The 17,572-nt window shown below is 45.5% G+C and overlaps 1 protein-coding gene across 1 annotated transcript in view; it reads right to left on the reverse strand.

The window, feature by feature from the left end:
• Positions 1–2,838: 2,838 nt before the first annotated feature.
• The window catches only part of IGF2 (insulin like growth factor 2), a 34,071-nt gene continuing 19,337 nt past the window's right edge, over positions 2,839–17,572 (reverse strand). Inside the window, exons 3-4 of the mRNA XM_073347250.1 lie at positions 10,741–10,907; positions 2,839–8,789 (exon numbers count right to left, since the gene is read on the reverse strand). Of these exons, the coding sequence (XP_073203351.1) occupies positions 8,550–8,789; positions 10,741–10,907 (407 nt within the window). The 3' untranslated portion in view covers positions 2,839–8,549. The remainder of the gene's footprint in view (positions 8,790–10,740; positions 10,908–17,572) is intronic.

Consider the following 17,572-nt stretch of genomic DNA (forward strand, 5'->3'; position numbering starts at 1 on the left):
TGTTATTGGCGTGACGGATAGAACTTGATCTCGCTCCTTCTTCTGTACTGGTATGTGTCAATTACCCTGCCATTAGAGCTGGCCAAAACCCAGGGCATTTTTCATGATTCTTTCCTCCTGGACTTTGTCAAAATTGAGATACATTCAACATTGTCCAACCAGCTCAACTTGCCATGCAACATTCTTCATTAGACACATCTGACCCGTATCTCACACTATTCATCCTAGAGCACTAAACTGTGGAATGAATGCTCTGGAAAGATGCAGTGAGAGCAAACTTCATAGATTTTAAGGCCAGAAGGGGACCATTATGGTCATCTGGTCTGAACTCCTGAATTCCTGTATCAAGCCTACATCATGTGGTCGAGAAAGAGCATAGCAAGTTGGAACTTTCAGCCTGCCATTCGCTGTTGGCCAAAACAAGAAGAAACAGAAGGGAGGGGCAGTGGGATAGAGGAAGCTCTCGAGAGGCTCCCTGCAAATGCTGGCATGAATTTAATGAGCAAGTACATTTCTAAGTATATGCACAGTGGGTAGCACAACAGAGAACCAGGCCAAGATTCCTAAATGGCCAATGCGTTTCCGGCAGGTTGAAGTCATGTCTGCTGCAGAGTACTCCCCACTGACACCCAGAGCCAGAGAATCCTTGGGAAAGCAAAAAGAGCAGCAGCCAGCCTGAATCCTCAAAACGCCAAGGAAGCCTTTATCCTAGGACACAGGATCCTGTTGTTTCTCTCTTGGAACTACTTGGGAGTCATTTTTTGAATTGCACATGCAACAAATATGTTTGGAGTCTCCTCTGTTAAATAGTGGAGCACTTGGAAATAGTAGTGTATACAGCAGAACCTGAAAGATATGAACACCAGAGTTACGGACTTACTGCTCAACCGGACACCCTGTGGAACCAGAAGGCCTAAATCAGGCAGCAGCAAAGACCAAAAAGCCCCCAGAAGGCCTAAATCAGGCAGCAGCAAAGACCAAAAAGCCCCCAGAACAAACAAATACTGTACTGCCTCGGGGCTTTAGCCACGGGAGGTTGGGGATGCAGCTGTCAGGGGGTGTGCACCAGGGCTCTCGGTGTAGGAGGGGGACTCAGGGCTTCAGCCCCACAGTTCTGCTCCTGGCTTCAGCCTCACAGGGGGTACTGGGCCTTGGGGCTTTAGGCACGAGGAGAGCACTGATTTCAGCCCCAGCACTCCCCCTATAGCTAAAGCCCTGAGCCCTGGTGTGCCCCGTCCCCCACTGAAGCTGGGACAGGAGACGGGGCCCGAACCCTAGCACCCCCCGCAGGGCTGAAGCCAGGGGAATGGAGCTGTGGGACTGAAGCTCCGAGCCCCAGCGCTCCTTTCAGGTCTAAAGTGCTGAGCCCCAGTGCTCCTGCAGAAGCCCCGAGCCCCACACCTGGGGCCCTGAGGGTCAGACGCCCCAACTCCCCCTCCCTCACACCCAGAGTCTTGACCCCCTCCGTGCAGCTGCAGACCCAATCCCCTGTGTGGCAGAAGTCTTCTTCGGAGTTCCAGACAACCTCCATTCTCGAGGTGTCCGTAACTCTGAGGTGCTGCTGTGTTTCCTGCATAAACAATATTAGCAATTCTCTAAAGCTTTCCATCAGAAGACTTTTCACAAGCACCTCCACATTAAATTCCTGTAAAGTGGAAATTATTCTAACGATCCCGATTTCACAGCAGAAAAAAAAATGCAGGCGGAGGGGGCCAGATGCATTCCTGTTGCTGGTGCGGGGACAGAGCGGAGGTAGGTCGTACCTCCTCTATTCAGGCTAGAGTAGCCCTCACTTCATATTGCCTGTATGGGCCATGGCAAGGGCACAGAAGTGCCAGGACACAGATCCACCCTGAATGGTCTTCCCAATCTTCTCCCTCCCTCTATCCCTCCCTTTAGCTAGCCTCCCCACCACCACTAACCCTACCAGGAATGTGCCCTGTGCCGGGGGGTCTCCCAAGCTGACACTGCTGCACATCCATCATATAATAGTCACTGCACCCCAGCAGATTTCTTCAACACCTCCACTGGCTCTGAGGGCTCCCATTTTCCCTCCTTCTCTGCAGGATCTCTGACTTCAGTGACAGCCACCATCTTGGCCAAAACACCAGAGAATGAACCGGGGGCCTCCATAGGTAAACGCATGAGCTGGTACAGCTTGAGCTAAAGGGCCAAAGCTCTGAATCTGCCAGCTGAGAGGACCCTCATGGGCTGGGAATCAGACGCACACACACAAGCATGGGGCAACAGGGGTTTGTAAAGCAAGTGAAATGGACTCAGCAGAAAATTACAGCTGCAGTCCACAAGGTCTTGTTTTGAGGGATGCTTCAAACAAATAAAAATAAGTGAGCCAGCAGAATGTGAAGTTGCGAGATGGGGTGCCCCAGCTTGGAGGTTCAACCCAGACCTGGGGGAAGAGCCTTGCCACCCAAAGGCATTACGGTCCTTCTGCTACCACCAGAAGCCATGCTTACAACCCTTTTCCTGCTCATCCTCTGCAAAAGGCAGAGAGAAACTGAGCCAGGTTTAACCCTTTCTTCACTGGGGACCAGGGTAAAGTGAGGAAGTCATTATATAGAGTGGTCCTGGAACTAAGTTGATGCACTAGTGTCTCTTATGTAAGCATAATAAGTGTTGGCTGATTGCATCGTACCTAATGGCAGGCTGTATTATGCTGACGCCACTGCGGGCTCACCCCGTGCTTGCATTGAGCACTCTTGAAGTCACTGGGGTCTCTATACTAGTGCAGAGATCTCTCGGAACGAATGTCATTGCAGAATTGGGAGTGATATTTTGTACCTCTTCATTAAAAATGAAACAGACACCAGAGGCCATAGGGGATCTTATAACTGATTGCTTTATTGATACAAATGAAAAGTACAATAGGTGCAGAATCCGGGCAGTTTGAGTCTTGCATATTAGGCTGAGTGCACACAAGTGAAATGATTCAAGATACATTAATACCCTTCCCAGCCCACCCCACCCCATCCCCCACCATATAAAACATGAGCGGACAGTAATACATACAATGACAAAACCAGTTTTTTAAACAACAAATACAATTCTTCCCTTCATTTAGTGCAGAGGCAGCTAGGTCCATCACCAAAAGACTGAGCCTTTGAGATCAGGCAGGATGAAGTGGATGAAGCTATTGTGCGATACTAAGACAATGGAACCAGTTGGGGGCCCTGCTCCATCCCTAAAGTGCTATTGCTATGCACAGAAGGTTGGAAGAACAGCTCTGGTGTTTACCAGCAAACAAGCCATAAAATAATGTATACGAAGAAAAAGTGATTTTCCCCAAATGCAGAGACACTAACTTATACGCTTTAAACACTGCAGCCAAAGAATTAGTTGTGCCACTTCCATAAATGAGTTGCACCCCCAAAATCCCAGTGTATGATGCTGAAAATGAATGCCAACAAAGATGTTTAGTGTGAAAACAGCTGGCCCTGCTTCCCCCTGCAAACCTACAGAGAAGCAATACCTAAAATCATCACCCAGAATGGCAATGGGATAGGAGGAGAGAAATGATTTTTGTGGTTATTTCTGTGGCACCAGAGGAATTCCATGAAGCCCATAGGGTGCTGGCAGTTTCAGATGCTGTGCTGAAACAAAAAGCTGTAAAATTGTCCTTCCCCTGCCCTCTGCTCTCTGAAGCACTGTCTGAACGAGCACAGTTCCACACGGAAAGTCTGTGTGAGACATGTCATCAGTGCGACAGACTTGGACCAACTGGGTTAAGTTTCTGGTCAGAGATTTTCAAACGATTAATGGGAATTGGGTGTTCAAGTCTCTTAGTCATCTAACTAGGTTGGTTCTTTCCACACAAGCAAATGTGGCCCCTTACCAGATCTATAACTGTTGTAGTTAGTTAACAGAGGAGCACAAGGACAAATTCTGATCAGTTCTACTTGTATAAATCCATTGAGTTCATTTACACCAATGTAACCTGGAGCAGACCTCAGTGCTCTGCAAGGCATAGGGATAAGGTGAATCAGATAGTGGGACTAACAAGAGAACTTCTAAATAGTGTTTGAAATCCCTCTCGTTCTCACTTGCAGGATCTTGACTCCAACCCCATCCACACTATCGATGAGAAAATATTTCTGTAGCTTAGCCCATTTGGTCCAATGCCCTAAACAGAAGCCCCCAGCAACATAATGTGTCAGAAAAGGGTAAGTCATTCATTCCTTAAAGATACCAGGCATTGCCCAGTTCCATATGGAGCTTAACCCGTTCAGTCTTTCTGGCCAAGTGAAGTGAACCAGCCAAAAGGAGAAACACCTACTGATACTTTGTTTAACTCAATGACTTTGATCAAATTACGGCTGCAGGACTCCCTTTTAGTTCCTGTGTTACGTCACAGCTCCACCCACTACATGCAATTAGCGATGGGCCAAACTTCAAAGGTTGAATTTGAATGCTTACTCAAAACCTGAACCAAACCTCTCGCATCTTCAATACAGAGCTGGAAACATCATGAGAGGGTTTTCTTTTGGTATTTCCAGCACTTCTGCTTATGCTCCCCGTGGGAACCAGGGACCGCAGATAGGAAAAGGTTTGGTTGACGTTTTAGGTTCTATCTGTATCATCTCTAGATGCCTTAGCCTTCTTTCTGAAGCAAGGAAAGCGTTAAAACTTTCCCTTATTCCCTAGAGCTACCACGGAGTAAACAGCCCATACCGTGCAGGAGAGGAGGTCTGTGCGCTACGCTAATTCTATAGTGCTACTGAGTTTCAGCACTGAAGCCTTAAAAAAGTCCCTCTAACATGGGAGGGACTGAGCCTGTGGCAGCTCACACAAGGAACAGCAACCAAGTAAGGAGTCATTGTAGTCTTTAGAAATATCTTTTGGTACAGTTAAACCAAATGTCTTGAAACTACCCCCTTTCCCTGTGCAGACAGCAAAATAAGTGTTCAGAGGGAGGCAACTATTCAGAATACTCTTGGGTGAATGTCAATGAAAACCCAGTTGAATATTCATAAAGCACAAGAGGAATACTACCTCCCAGAAAATCCACTCTTAAAGCATATTTTTTTTTAAAAAAAAATCAAATAAAAGCCTTTTCTGGTGCTTCAACTGCTGGCTTCAGTTTTGAAGTTCATGAGCCTTTCCACTTGGAGACTGAGGGCCGGATTCACCAAGACTCCTAAGCAAGTGGCTTAGTGTTAAGCATGCAAGTAGTGCCACGGAAGTCAAAGGGACTGTGCAAACACTCACTTAGGCATGTGTGTGAGTATCTTGCTGAACTGGGACCCAAGGACCTGGTGCACCATTGGCTCTTATCATCATCTGCATACACTTTATGCATGGGTAGAAACTGCAACCAAATGAGAGTGGTAGGATTTTACCTCCACTTTGCACTGGTGCAAATGCCTACACAAGGTGCAAAGCGGCAACCTGTGAACTCGGCCCACACAACTGCAGAGAGGCCCACAATATTCAAGACCCCAAATCACGTGGAAGTTCAAATCTTAGTCTGAACTTTGGTGCCTTAGGCCTATCTTTTCTTGTAAGCCAGAACTCTAGCTATTACTGGGTCCTTAGAAAGGGCCAAAACTTGTGAAGCGCTGAGCCCTAGCAAAACCTATCAAAGGGATCTAGCAAATCACATAAGCATATGATAACAATATGCGTGAGTTCAATTGACTTCAGTTGGATTCCTCATCTGCTTATAAGTGCTTTGCTACATCAGGGCCAGAGTATATGTAGTATCTTGCAGGATTGAGCCAAAAGAGAGGATATTTAAAGAATTTTCCTCTGTGCCTTTATGAATATTGTCCCTTGGCACAACTTTCTCCCCACCCCTTCCCCAAGAGCAAAAATAAATAAAAGTGAAAAGAAAAAAGGCATGCTTCATATTCCAGATGGATATTTATTTGCTTAATAGGTATTTTCCACTTTTAAGAAAAATATTTATTTTTGGTACAAAGCATCCAGGAAAGCTTTTTTTTTTTCCTCCATTTCCCCCTCTTTTTAAAAATAAAAACTATGTTTTTAAAAAGACACACAAAGAGAAAAATCAGTTCTTTGCTCTGTGCCTTCCCCACCCACTCCCAGACCACCATTTAAATTTGGACCAATTTTAGTTTTCTTTCATATATATTTAATAATAAAATAAATAAAGGATTTGCTTTTTGTTGTATATTGCAGTGCCATTTTTTTAAAAACAAAGGCTTCATGGCTCAACGTTGCAAGGTAATATTAATAAACAAAAGGATTATACATTAATATCCTCCCCCTTCTCAGCCCCTCCCACTCACTCCCCAAAACCACAAAATAGAATACAATTCAAGTAGTCTCTTTTTTAAAAAAAAATGTTTTAAATGTCTGGCTATATAAGGCAAAGCAAGTACAGGACTGGTTAACAGAGTGTCCCCATCTTATTAGCAAATGAGAGTATATCAGAGGGAAATTTAGTTGATTTCCCCCTTTTTATGGTTCCTAGAGAGATTTTATATATATTAAACCAACCTATTTTACAGCCCTCTACCCACCTCACACACCTGTTTGCTCACCCCGGTGTTGAGCCTCCGCAAGCTAATTGGCTTTCCTCTCCCTCCTAGGCATCAGCTTTGATTCTGCAGTAGGCGCAAAAAACACCTTTGCACCTCTGGAATTATGTGGCTGTCTCAGGGGTCTGCCCCATCTCCAGTGTTAATCAGAGCAGCCTAGTGCTCTACGTTACACTCAGACTTTCCATGGTCCCCTAAAGTGAAAATAACCAGAATGTAGCGAGCTTTGACTGCAGCCTCTCTATGCCATCCTCCCTAGACCAGGCTTGTTAGGAAGGATGGTACAGAATCATTTTGCCAGCTCTACCCCTTAGGCTGGAGATATTCCCTGAGGGACCATTCTGCCCACCTGTCCTGGAATGGTGTAAGAGGATCACAGTGGAGTAGAGTCTGCGCCTACCCTTTTGAAAAGGGAGGAGGCAAGGGAAGGAGTGGGATAAGGAGATGATCAGTCATGGAGCTATTGCTTCTGAGGAAACTCATGCAGGCCTTGATTCAGCAAGATACTGTGCCAAACTTCAAACATGGGAATAGTCCCACTGGATGCCTCTGGGGCCTCAGTGAGCCTTCAGAGAGAAAGTGGTAGAGGGAGACCAAAAAAGACTCCATGAATGACACACAAACCTTGATGTGAATGCTAGGGCCCCAATCTTGCAAAAGCGTATGCCTACCTTTCCACGCTATTAGTAATCCCACTGAAGTTGATGGAACTACACTCAGGTTGAAAAGTTAAGCACATGCCTAAGTTCTTGCAGAATAGGGGCCTAGAGTTGTAACTCGGATACCTTAACAACATCAGAATAGTTTATCTTTTTCAAAAAATTCCCTTTTGATCTAAACAAATGCGTATAGACGTATTTCTGCATGTGCGTGCATCTGTGTATGTGAGTGACAGCCAACTAGCTCATATGGTCATGACCAAGCTATATTTCAGAAGAGAAAAGAAACACATTTATCACACTTTTCCTAAAACGAAAAGCTACAATTTCAAGTTCAGTATTGAATATCTTGTCCTTCCCTTCCCTCCCCACCCCACCCCACCCCCTGCTATTTCTGGGTTTTCCCCCCTTCCAACTTACTTTAGCACCATAACACATTTTAAACATTACAATCCCTCTTCAGATACTACACAAAAATTGTCCCATAAAAATAGTGCTTTTTGCCAAAAAAAGTTATATATATTATATATATAAATCAACTAAATCCGTGGCAAATGTGCAATGCAGACGCCTCCTCTATTTAAAGTGAACATCAGTTCACTTCCTCTTTTTTATTTTCCCCCCTTTCCTTTACCTTTTTCTCACACTTCATCCGTGATTTTAAAAAGGTGCAAGTCGATTTGGAATCTTGTAATTAAGCACATACACACACAAATAAATTCAGATGGGTCTTCTTGGAATTTCTTCTCAGTTACTTTTTTTGTTTGTTTTTAAGTAAAGGTGCAAACAACAACAAAAAATTGCTCTTTACAAAAACAAGAAAAACACCAAACAAAAAAGTGGGGTGGGAATGAGAAAAAATTTAACCCCTCCAAATAAATGTTGCCCCATTTTTTTTCACTTTCTTGTCAAGAAAGACATGGAATGGACTCTTCTGTTTTTCAATTTCGTATTCTTTTTTCTTGCTCTTTCTTTTGCATTCTGCTGCTGGCACGTGGGATATCATGCCCTGCCCAATATTAAAACAGTTCAAGTGCCAAACGGTCCCTTTTAAGTATGGGCTTGAAAATACTGGGTAGATAGGGGAACAAAACAAAACAGAAGTTTAAAAAAAAAACACTTTAATGCTTAAAGGACAATGCCACAGAAATTATGTTGTTGCTGACAATGCTGTAATCCCATTCTCACTATGTCAGTTGTTTGGTTCTCTTTAAAATGGTGTTACAGTGCCCCCTTTTTATTGCTTCTGGGTGGAAAGGCAATATCCCTCTTGCTTCGCAGCCAAGAGGGCTAAGGGCTAGGGAAGTTAGGCCTCAAAAGTCCCCCCCAGGAGATTTAAAAAAAAAAAAATATATAGAATCCATTTCACAGTTCATTTCCGGTTCCCTGATGTTTCTGAGGAAACTTGCACTACCAGGGGCTTCTGGCTGGGCAGGGAGATGAGGGGACGATGCACCTTGGTTTCATCAGATGCTTGCAACCCTTCGGCTTGCCACCGGTACCTGCGAGCGCGGAGGATGCTGGGAACTCCCTGTTGTAGGCGCTGTGAGCTCTTTTTCTGCCACACATCGTATTTGGAGTACTTGGCATGCGAGGGTTTTTGAAAGCTATCCTGAAAGAAGTGAAAGGGGGTGGGGTGGTAAAGGAAAAACAAAATGAGGGTCACTCTGAATAGACCATTGGCTGAAAACCCCATGACACCGTGGGCTGTTGTTGCCCCAGTGAAACCCAGCTAGGCAGACCTGCCCAATCTGAGGCTCTGAAAGCAAAAAGTCTGCATTAGGAGGGAAAGGGTGACATCTCACTCCTGGCTTTGAGATATTTAACAGCTCTTGTGCATTGGTGGGTATGAAGTTACCTGTGATGGGCACTCTCTCATTGCTTTTCTTCTCTTCCCTGACAGTGTGTTACTGCTTTTGGAGAAAGGGGGATTCATTTAAAGGATTTGCTGTACTAGCAGAAGTATTTATGAAGCCACTAAAGGCAATTATGGATGGCAATTCATTTTCTTCTAGATTTGCTTTCACTCGAGGGCTCTGCTCAGATGCAAAACCTAGTTTTTAGTTAGATATTTAGATATCTCTGCAATCCAATTTAGCCCAAATGTATTCATCTTCCTGACTGTATGTGGGGCCGATGTATTTGTCCACTAGGAAATGCTAGCAACTTTGTTCCCAAAGCCCAGATGGTCCTTCTGCAAATATCAAGCAGGATGAGCGTTTTTTAAATGTTAATTTTTTCCCCACAAAAAATAGGCAGGTGTCTCTAAAATGAAGAATTTAGCCCTTGGTTCCATCTCCCTCAGACATTGCCAGTTATTGCTGCTGTTGAGAGAAAGCATAGCACAGTGGATGGGATACTGGTTTGGTTCTATTGCTGACTTTTCTGTAACCTCAGACTAGTCACTTCAGTGCTCTGGGCCTCAGTTTCCCCAATGAGGATGACACTTGTCCTCTTTTATAAAGTGCTTTGAGATCTATATAAACTTTAAGTATTACTATTATTAACAGCAAGATTTTTTCTTTAGCTAAATGAGGATAGGAAAGACTAAATGAGACAGGAGGAAGCAAGTGGCCTCAATTTGTTTCTTGGTGTGATGGTTTTACTGAACCATAAAGGAGAATCAATCATCTCCCTAATCTTGCAATTTGCATTTACAGGGTCCAATTTGGAATTTTAATGAACATCCACAATTTCAAATGGAGTTATTTGGAGCTGAGGGTGCTCAGTCCCCCGGGCAAAATCAGGCCCTTGGTGCCTTGCATCAGCAGATCAGTGCTAGAGGTGAGTTAGTTCAACAAGGCTATGTCTTCACTAGCCGCCGGACCGGTGGGTAGTGATCGATCTATCGGGGATCGATTTATCGCGTCTTGTCTAGATGCGATAAATTGACCCCCAAATCGACGGCTGTACTCCACCTCGGCAGGAGGAGTAAACGGAGTCGACGGGGGAGCCGCTGCGGTTGACTTCCTGCCGTGAGGACAGCCAGGTAAGTCGAACTAAGATACTTCAACTTCAGCTACGCAAATAGCGTAGCTGAAGTTGCATATCTTAGTTCGAACCACACCCCCAGTGTAGCCGAGGCCTTAGAACACACGAGCCAGCAAGAGAACTCTGGAGTCATATGCCCAGTCCCCCGCTTTCTCCACCAGATTACAATGCTTTCCTGTTGCTCCAGTAGCCAGTACTACTTTTCGTGACTGAGCTACTTCCACTTTGTAGCGGCCAGCACAAGTTGTCTGGATGATCTGGTGGTCCTTTCTGTTCTTATTAAACTCATTTGAGTCCTCCCTTGCCTTTCAGTTTTAATCTTTATTTACCCTACTCTCTTTATTTACTTCATCTAGTCATCTGATCTCTCACTTTATTATATGTTTGTTTTGGACAGGTTATTTTACATTATTTCCCCACTGAAGATATTCACTCTATGTTCCATGAAGGTCTCTAGGTACTGTTGTTACTGCAGAAGCAGCAGATCTTAGAGATAAGAACTTTCCTCTCCCAGTGGGATTTTTTTTTTTTTTTTAAAGAGTGGCTGATTTCTAGATACAATCTTCACTTACCTTGCTTAGTGCTGGCAGGACCACAAGAGAAGAGGACGAGAGGTCCCGCTCAGACTTAACAGACTTTGCGCAGTATGTTTCCAAAAGAGCAAGGTCGCAGCTCCGAAAACAGCACTCCTCCACTATACCACGGTTGAATCTTCTGTTATTTCGTCCCACTGGTCTACCTGAAATGGCAGACCTACCAGTTAGGTACCAGTGGTTTTGAATTAGATTGTCCTCTCTTCTTCCTAGGTCTGCACGGAACCTAGCACATTTTAGGTACTACTGCAATGTAAACAGCGCACAATTTTTGTACCAGTGTAGATATTTCAGTTAGGGGTGTCATTTTTTACTGATGTAGTTATACGTACAACTCCTAGCATGGACACAGTTAGACTGGTATGAAAGTGCCTTATAACAGTAGATCTCATTCCCCTTCCATATTGGAACAGCAATTTAGGGATAAAGCCCCTTTAGACCCATATAACATTAGTACATTTTTCATCAGGGTTACACAGAACATTCTTCAGACTAACCTACCAACTCTGCAGAGACGTACACTCTCTCATGTTGCTGAAGTACAGTAAATATGTACTATGAAAGGAAGTCCCCGGAGACCTACCAGTAGTTTAATTGCTTTTAAAACAAAACCAAAAAACACAACCGCTGTCCTATTTCATCGGACATCCCCATTTTCTGCCTTCTCCACACAGCCACATTTTAAGGTCACCAGAACAAGTAAGGCACCATAGTGAATCTGAGCTGCTATAGGGGACTTTGCTGACTCATAACATCTTTTTAAATGATTCCAGAAGCTGGGCTAGATCTATTTTCTTTTTTTTCTTTTCTGAAAACATTTCAGGCACGACCTTTAATCAGCGAGCCGTGAAGGTTAGAAGGATGGTTTTCTTCCTAGAAAAGTTCAGTGAAGGGAAAAAGACAAGCATTGTTGGGAGTTTATTTCTCTCATTAAAATGTTGGTGGCATGTGAACTCCCCGCATTTGGATTGTATTTAAAGGCACAGCCTTCTCCCCCGGCCCCATGCTTCGGACTGTGGCTCCCCATTTAATTCTAATTTCCAACCCCAGCCCTACCCTGATTGGGGTCAGCAGCAGTGGCCAGTTCCCTGTGACTGGCTGCAAGTTGCTGGAAATAAAAGGGTGCATTTTAGTGCCTTGTTATCTCTAGGGAAAGACCCCATGACTGCTGTGGGTGTGTCCATATGAGCTGCCTGGCCCATTGATGAGTCTGTGCATGTATTCCAGTTTGTAATACCCACTAATCAGCAGGTAAACAGTAAAGACAGCTGGGAGGGAGAGAGGCCTCACTTACAGATACAGTGGATGTACTCTTCTCTGTGTGTGTTTAACTCCCATCAATGTCTATGGCGGGAGTGGCCAAACCACAGCTCGTGAGCCACATGCAGCTCATTTACAGTTAAAATGCAGCTCATGGAGGAACTCATCCCCCCTCCCATTCTTCATCTACCAGACTCGGGGGCGGGCACAGGAGAAGCTCAGGGCTTCTATTCTGTGGTGGGGCTAGCGGGGAGGGGGTCTCTCAGGCAGGGCTTCCGCCCCACAGGGCATACCTGCGGGGGCTGAGGGCTTCAGCAGGAGTGGAGCTGGAGCCCCAAGCCCCGACAGGTGCTTCCTGTGAGGCTGAAGCCCCGAGACCCAGTAGCGTAGCTGGGGGGGAGCGGGGCAACGGCCACTCCCCCACCGAGCACAAGTGGCACCTTTTACATTTTTTGGTGCCTTTTTAAGTTTTACTCGCCCAGTGGTGCTCTGGGTCTTCAGCAGCAGGTCAGCCGGGTGGCGCCTTTTTTATCTCCGCTCCCCCTGTTTTCCCCACCTGGCTACGCCATTGCTGAGACCCCCTTCCCCACAGCACAGAAGACCCTAGCCCCACCACCCCATCGCAGGGCTGAAGCCCCAAAGCCCCAGCAAGCACGCCCGGCCCTCGATTATCGTATGTGGCTCAGAAGATCAGTAAGTTTGGCCACCCCTGGTCGATGGGAAATGCAGGCCTATGCAGAGAGGGAGGGAATACCTGTCTGAGTTCATACTAAGAAGGGATCCACAGCTGTCCAATCATTTATCTGCATAACTGATTGTCATAAATATAAAGGGAAGGGTAAACATCTTTAAGATCCCTCCTGGCCAGAGGAAAAACCCTTTCACCTTAAAGGGTTAAGAAGCTAGGATAACCTCGCTGGCACCTGACCAAAATGACCAATGAGGAGATAAGGTACTTTGAAAGTTGGAGCGGGGCTGGGGAGAGAAACAAAGGGTTCTCTCTGTCTGTGTGATGCTTTTGCCGGGAACACAAAAGGAATGGAGTCTTAGAACTTAGTAAGTAATCTAGCTAGATATGCGTTAGATTCTGTTTTGTTTAAATGGCTGATAAAATAAGCTGTGCTAAATGGAATGTATATTCCTGGTTTTGTGTCTTTTTGTAACTTAAGGTTTTGCCTAGAGGGATTCTCTATGTTTTGAATCTGATTACCCTGTAAGGCATTTACCATCCTGATTTTACAGAGGTGATTCTTTTACTTTTTTTCTTCAATTAAAAATCTTCTTTTAAGAACCTGATTGCTTTTTCATTGTTCTTAATATCCAAGGGTTTGGGTCTGTGTTCACCTACGCAAATTGGTGAGGATTTTTATCAAGCCTTCCCCAGGAAAGGGGGTGTAGGGTTGGGGAGGATTTTGGGGGGGAAAGACGTTTCCAAGCAGTCTCTTTCCCGGTTATATATTTGTTAGACGCTTGGTGGTGGCAGCAATAAAGTCCAAGGGCAAAAGGTAAAATAGTTTGTACCTTGGGGAAGTTTTAACCTAAGCTGGTAAAAATAAGCTTAGGGGGTTTTCATACAGGTCCCTAGAGTTCAGAGTGGGGAAGGAACCTTGACACTGATCATACTCAGATGCAGGAGAGCTAACAAGACAAATGTCCCCTTTTCTATTACAGACACGGGACCTGTTCCTATAAGCAACTGAAATCTAGTAGAATCTAAGTATTGCACTGTCCCTGCTGTCTGAAAAACTAGTAACAGCTCGAATATTTAGCATATTTATGATTCCAGGAAAAGGAGAGGGAGTGTAAAGTGAAAATCAAGAAAAAGCAGTGACCCTTTTTGATAGTACTCCATTCACATTCACACTAGTGGAAGGTTGTGTCAGCATTTCTGTCCTAAGGTGCTGAAGTGCATAGGTCTGGGGAAGGGATTATGTTTTAAAGACTTAACATTTCTTTCAAAGAGAGAAGTTAGCTATCAGTTAGGTGCTTTACCTAAGTGACTAGGAGCCTAAATTCCATTAACTTTCACTGTAACTTAGAAGCCTAAGGGTGGGATTCAAAAAGGTATTTGGGCACCTAACTCCTACTGATTTCAATGAGGACTTGGTACCTAAATCTCTTGGCAGATTCCAGCCTAAGTCACTTTTGAAAATGGGACTTAGGCACTTTTGACAATTTTAACCAATATCTACTGCACACAGTTATGTGTGGGATTCTCAGAAATACACCTCATTGGCCTAACTCTGCTCCCATTGAAGTCAATGCAGTACCAAACACTCTTGAAATTCCCACCTTTAGTTTGGCAGGTGAGTAGTCCAATATGGCCTTGTGTTTTTGCTTTTGCTAGTTCCACCTTCCATTCTTCAATCCTTTTCCCCAAACTCAACATTCCTTTCCCACCAAAAAGGAAACAAACAAAAACACTTGAAAACCCTGAGAAGTTGCTGTGTAACCGTCTGCCTGCTGTTTTCCTTGCTCACTTTGCTGCCAACTATTTTCCTATGATAGGACACATTTCCAATTACATAATTGTATGATGGCCGGGGATTTGAATCTCACCAGAAGCCAATACAACCTTTCATGAAAGATTTAGTGCTTTTAAAAACAAACAAACAAGGATATTCAGTACCAGAAACTACTTCTAGATAATGACCCAAAGGCAACAGAAGCCAGGAAATGTCTAGTAAAGGGTGATAACACTGCTGGACTAGGTTGGGGTGAGTGTTAGTTCCCTAATGTGATTTATTCATGGACTGAAGGGTGAATTTCCTGGCTTTTGGCCCATTTGTGGCCTCTTGCCTTAATGTCACTGAAACATGGAAGGAGGTTAGGTTGCTGTATTACCGCACTACTATAGGGAATCTATTCTTTGGCAGAGGTGATGGAAGAGGGATCAGCAGCCATTCACTCCCAGATTAGTGCAAGAGTTAAATGTTTACCTTTCCCCTTGTGTTCTCTATTTAACTAATGACTGTATTTTCACAAGGAGACCTGCTTCCTTTCCTGCTCCATAAATCAATCATTCCGTTAAAGCCCTATGCTTACTGAGCATGCTCCTCTGAAATCAACCCCCCGTACTGCTGATATGTACCAGGTTACCCAGAATCCCTAGCACTTTTATTATCACTTAAAAACAGGACCCTTCCTCGATCAGCCCACACCCGAGTTGGGAAGCCCCTCGGGGAAGGGGGTTGGTTTGAAGTAGGATACAGAAAGAGCAGAGTTAGCAGTAACATTAGCGCACGTGAACGCTGCTGGGGCAGTGCAAGTGCATTTCATAGCAAAGTATTATGCATCGTCTCTGGCCAGTGTTTTCAGAGGTGATGAGCACCTGCATCTCCCTGTGACTTCAGTGTGGGCTATGGAGCATCTGTGGGAAAATCAGGCCAGTGCTACTTAGATACCTAATTTTCTGCACCCATGTTTTTGAATACTTTTGGCCCTTGTGACTGCAGCAAGAAGAAGCGATTGCGCTCAGTCACCTAGCGACTGGGCTTCCGGGTGACCGCAGGCAAATCACGTCCCCTTGCCGTGCCTCAGTTTCCCCACCTGTAAAATGAAGCTAAAATTGCCCTCCTTTGTAAACCACCTTGAGAGCTACTGATGAAAAGCGAGCTAGGTAATATTATTATAGTTATGTAGGTTCTACTATCACTTTAATACTTACACCGCAGAGCAAATATCTGCAGCGTAACTGCAGGCCTCAGCTTTGTCATGCATGTAAGTAGCAAACAGGATTTTTGATAGCACTTCTTCCCTCTCCCTTAGTATGATGTGAAACAAGTGCTACTGCGGGAGGCCCATGGGTGTATGCACATGCATATCCTAGGTGACCTAGCAAGGAGCTGGAGGAAGAAGATCCAGTCCTGCTCACGTCACCTACATTCAGATCTTCCAAATCAAAGTGAGTGTGGCAGGCGTGGCTGGGCAGACGTCAGGTGGCCACCTTTCTGCTTTTCATAGGAGTGCCACATAGCAACAAGTGACACTGGGTCATGCTGCCGGTCTGGGAGCCCATTGCTGGAGAGCCGGTATCTGGAGAAAGCAGACTGACCAGAATATTACCTAATGTTCGGAGCTTGTTTTTAGAGCTCACAGAGGAGGAGAGGTGCTGGCTGATCTGTTCCTTTAATTCAAACAGCCCCAGGACGCCAGCCACAAAGTGTGGACAGGTTTGCTAGACTGGTCATCCCTGAATTTCTCTGGCTCCCCCGGCCATCAGCTTCTCAATCTAAACTGCTACTAGCAGTGACATTTGAGCGCACGTACGGGGATGTATGCATGAGGGAGACTGCGTGGGAGACAGACACCTGTCAGGGATGCTCTAGAGAATACTTAGTCCTGCCGTGAGTGCAGGGGACTGGACCAGATGACTCTCGAGGTCCCTTCCAGTTCTACGATTCTATGTGCATAGCGGTATGTGTGTGGGGTGGGGTGGGACGCACCACATGCATGTCTGTGAACGGGGTGGGGGAAACGCATGTACTTGTTCATGGCTGCGTAGGGAGGAAGCAGCGTGTACGCGCTGCGTGTTTGTGTGCCACACACAGGAGAAATTTTAGGATTCTCCGGTCTCCCCGGTTTCTCCAATCAGTCAAGCACCAAGCCAAATGGAATGAGGCTTTGGGTGTAAACAATCCCCTCTCCCCTGTCAGAGGAATGTAGAGACTAACAAGAAAGCCTTTGTCAGATGGCTGGGCAGCCACAGCCATTGTCTCAGTCCGCCCCCTCTCCCCCCCGCCTGCCCCTCCCCCCCGCCCCTCCCCCCCACCCAGCAGCAACTCCCTCCCCCCGCCCCTTCTTTTTCCGAGTGTTATTGTGAGGAATGGCAGAGAGAAAGAATGTGCCCTGTCAGCATAAGTGGCTGTTGGAAAGAGCTAAATTCTTATCAGCTGTTGGAAAGGAGGAAACAGGAGCTGTTGTTTACAGAGAAGTCAGACACCCCCCCCTTTCCCCCCTCCTCCACTGCCCCTATTCCAACAACTCCAGATCCAGGTCTTCCTTTCTATCCACCCCTCTCCCTGGTTCTGTTTTATTTTTTTGCTCATAGCAGGAGTCCCTTGCTCATGCTGAGGCCCTAACCCTGGTGTCAGACTCTTGGCCCTGCACCCCTCATTCTAATGCCTCTGAGCCTAAATCACCATCATCCTGCTCATAGTGCAGTCACTCACACTGGTGCAAAAAGCTTCCTGGTCAGAACGATAGCCTTCAATGCTGCCTTTGCATCACTGCGTTGGACTGTAGAAGGGTCTGGGTAGCAGCAAGTCGGAGCCTTTCTCAGAAACATTCACACAGAGTTTGGTGTTTTGACATCCAACTCATTTTAGAGAGCTGGTTTTCTGCCACTCTCTCCTCTCATCAGCCTCAGAGGAAAATCTTCACAAGTGCCTTGCTCAAATACAAACAGTCCAAAAGTCCTGCAAGATCACTTAACCTCTAGGACCAGATCCTCAGCTGGTATAAATTGGCAAAAGTTCCACTGATCTACACCAGCGGAGGACCTGGCTACAAAGGGAGAGGTTTATACTACGTTGTGAGAGGGTCATAGGAG

This window comes from Lepidochelys kempii, chromosome 6, assembly GCF_965140265.1.
Source record: "Lepidochelys kempii isolate rLepKem1 chromosome 6, rLepKem1.hap2, whole genome shotgun sequence".
Lineage (NCBI taxonomy): Eukaryota > Metazoa > Chordata > Testudines > Cheloniidae > Lepidochelys > Lepidochelys kempii.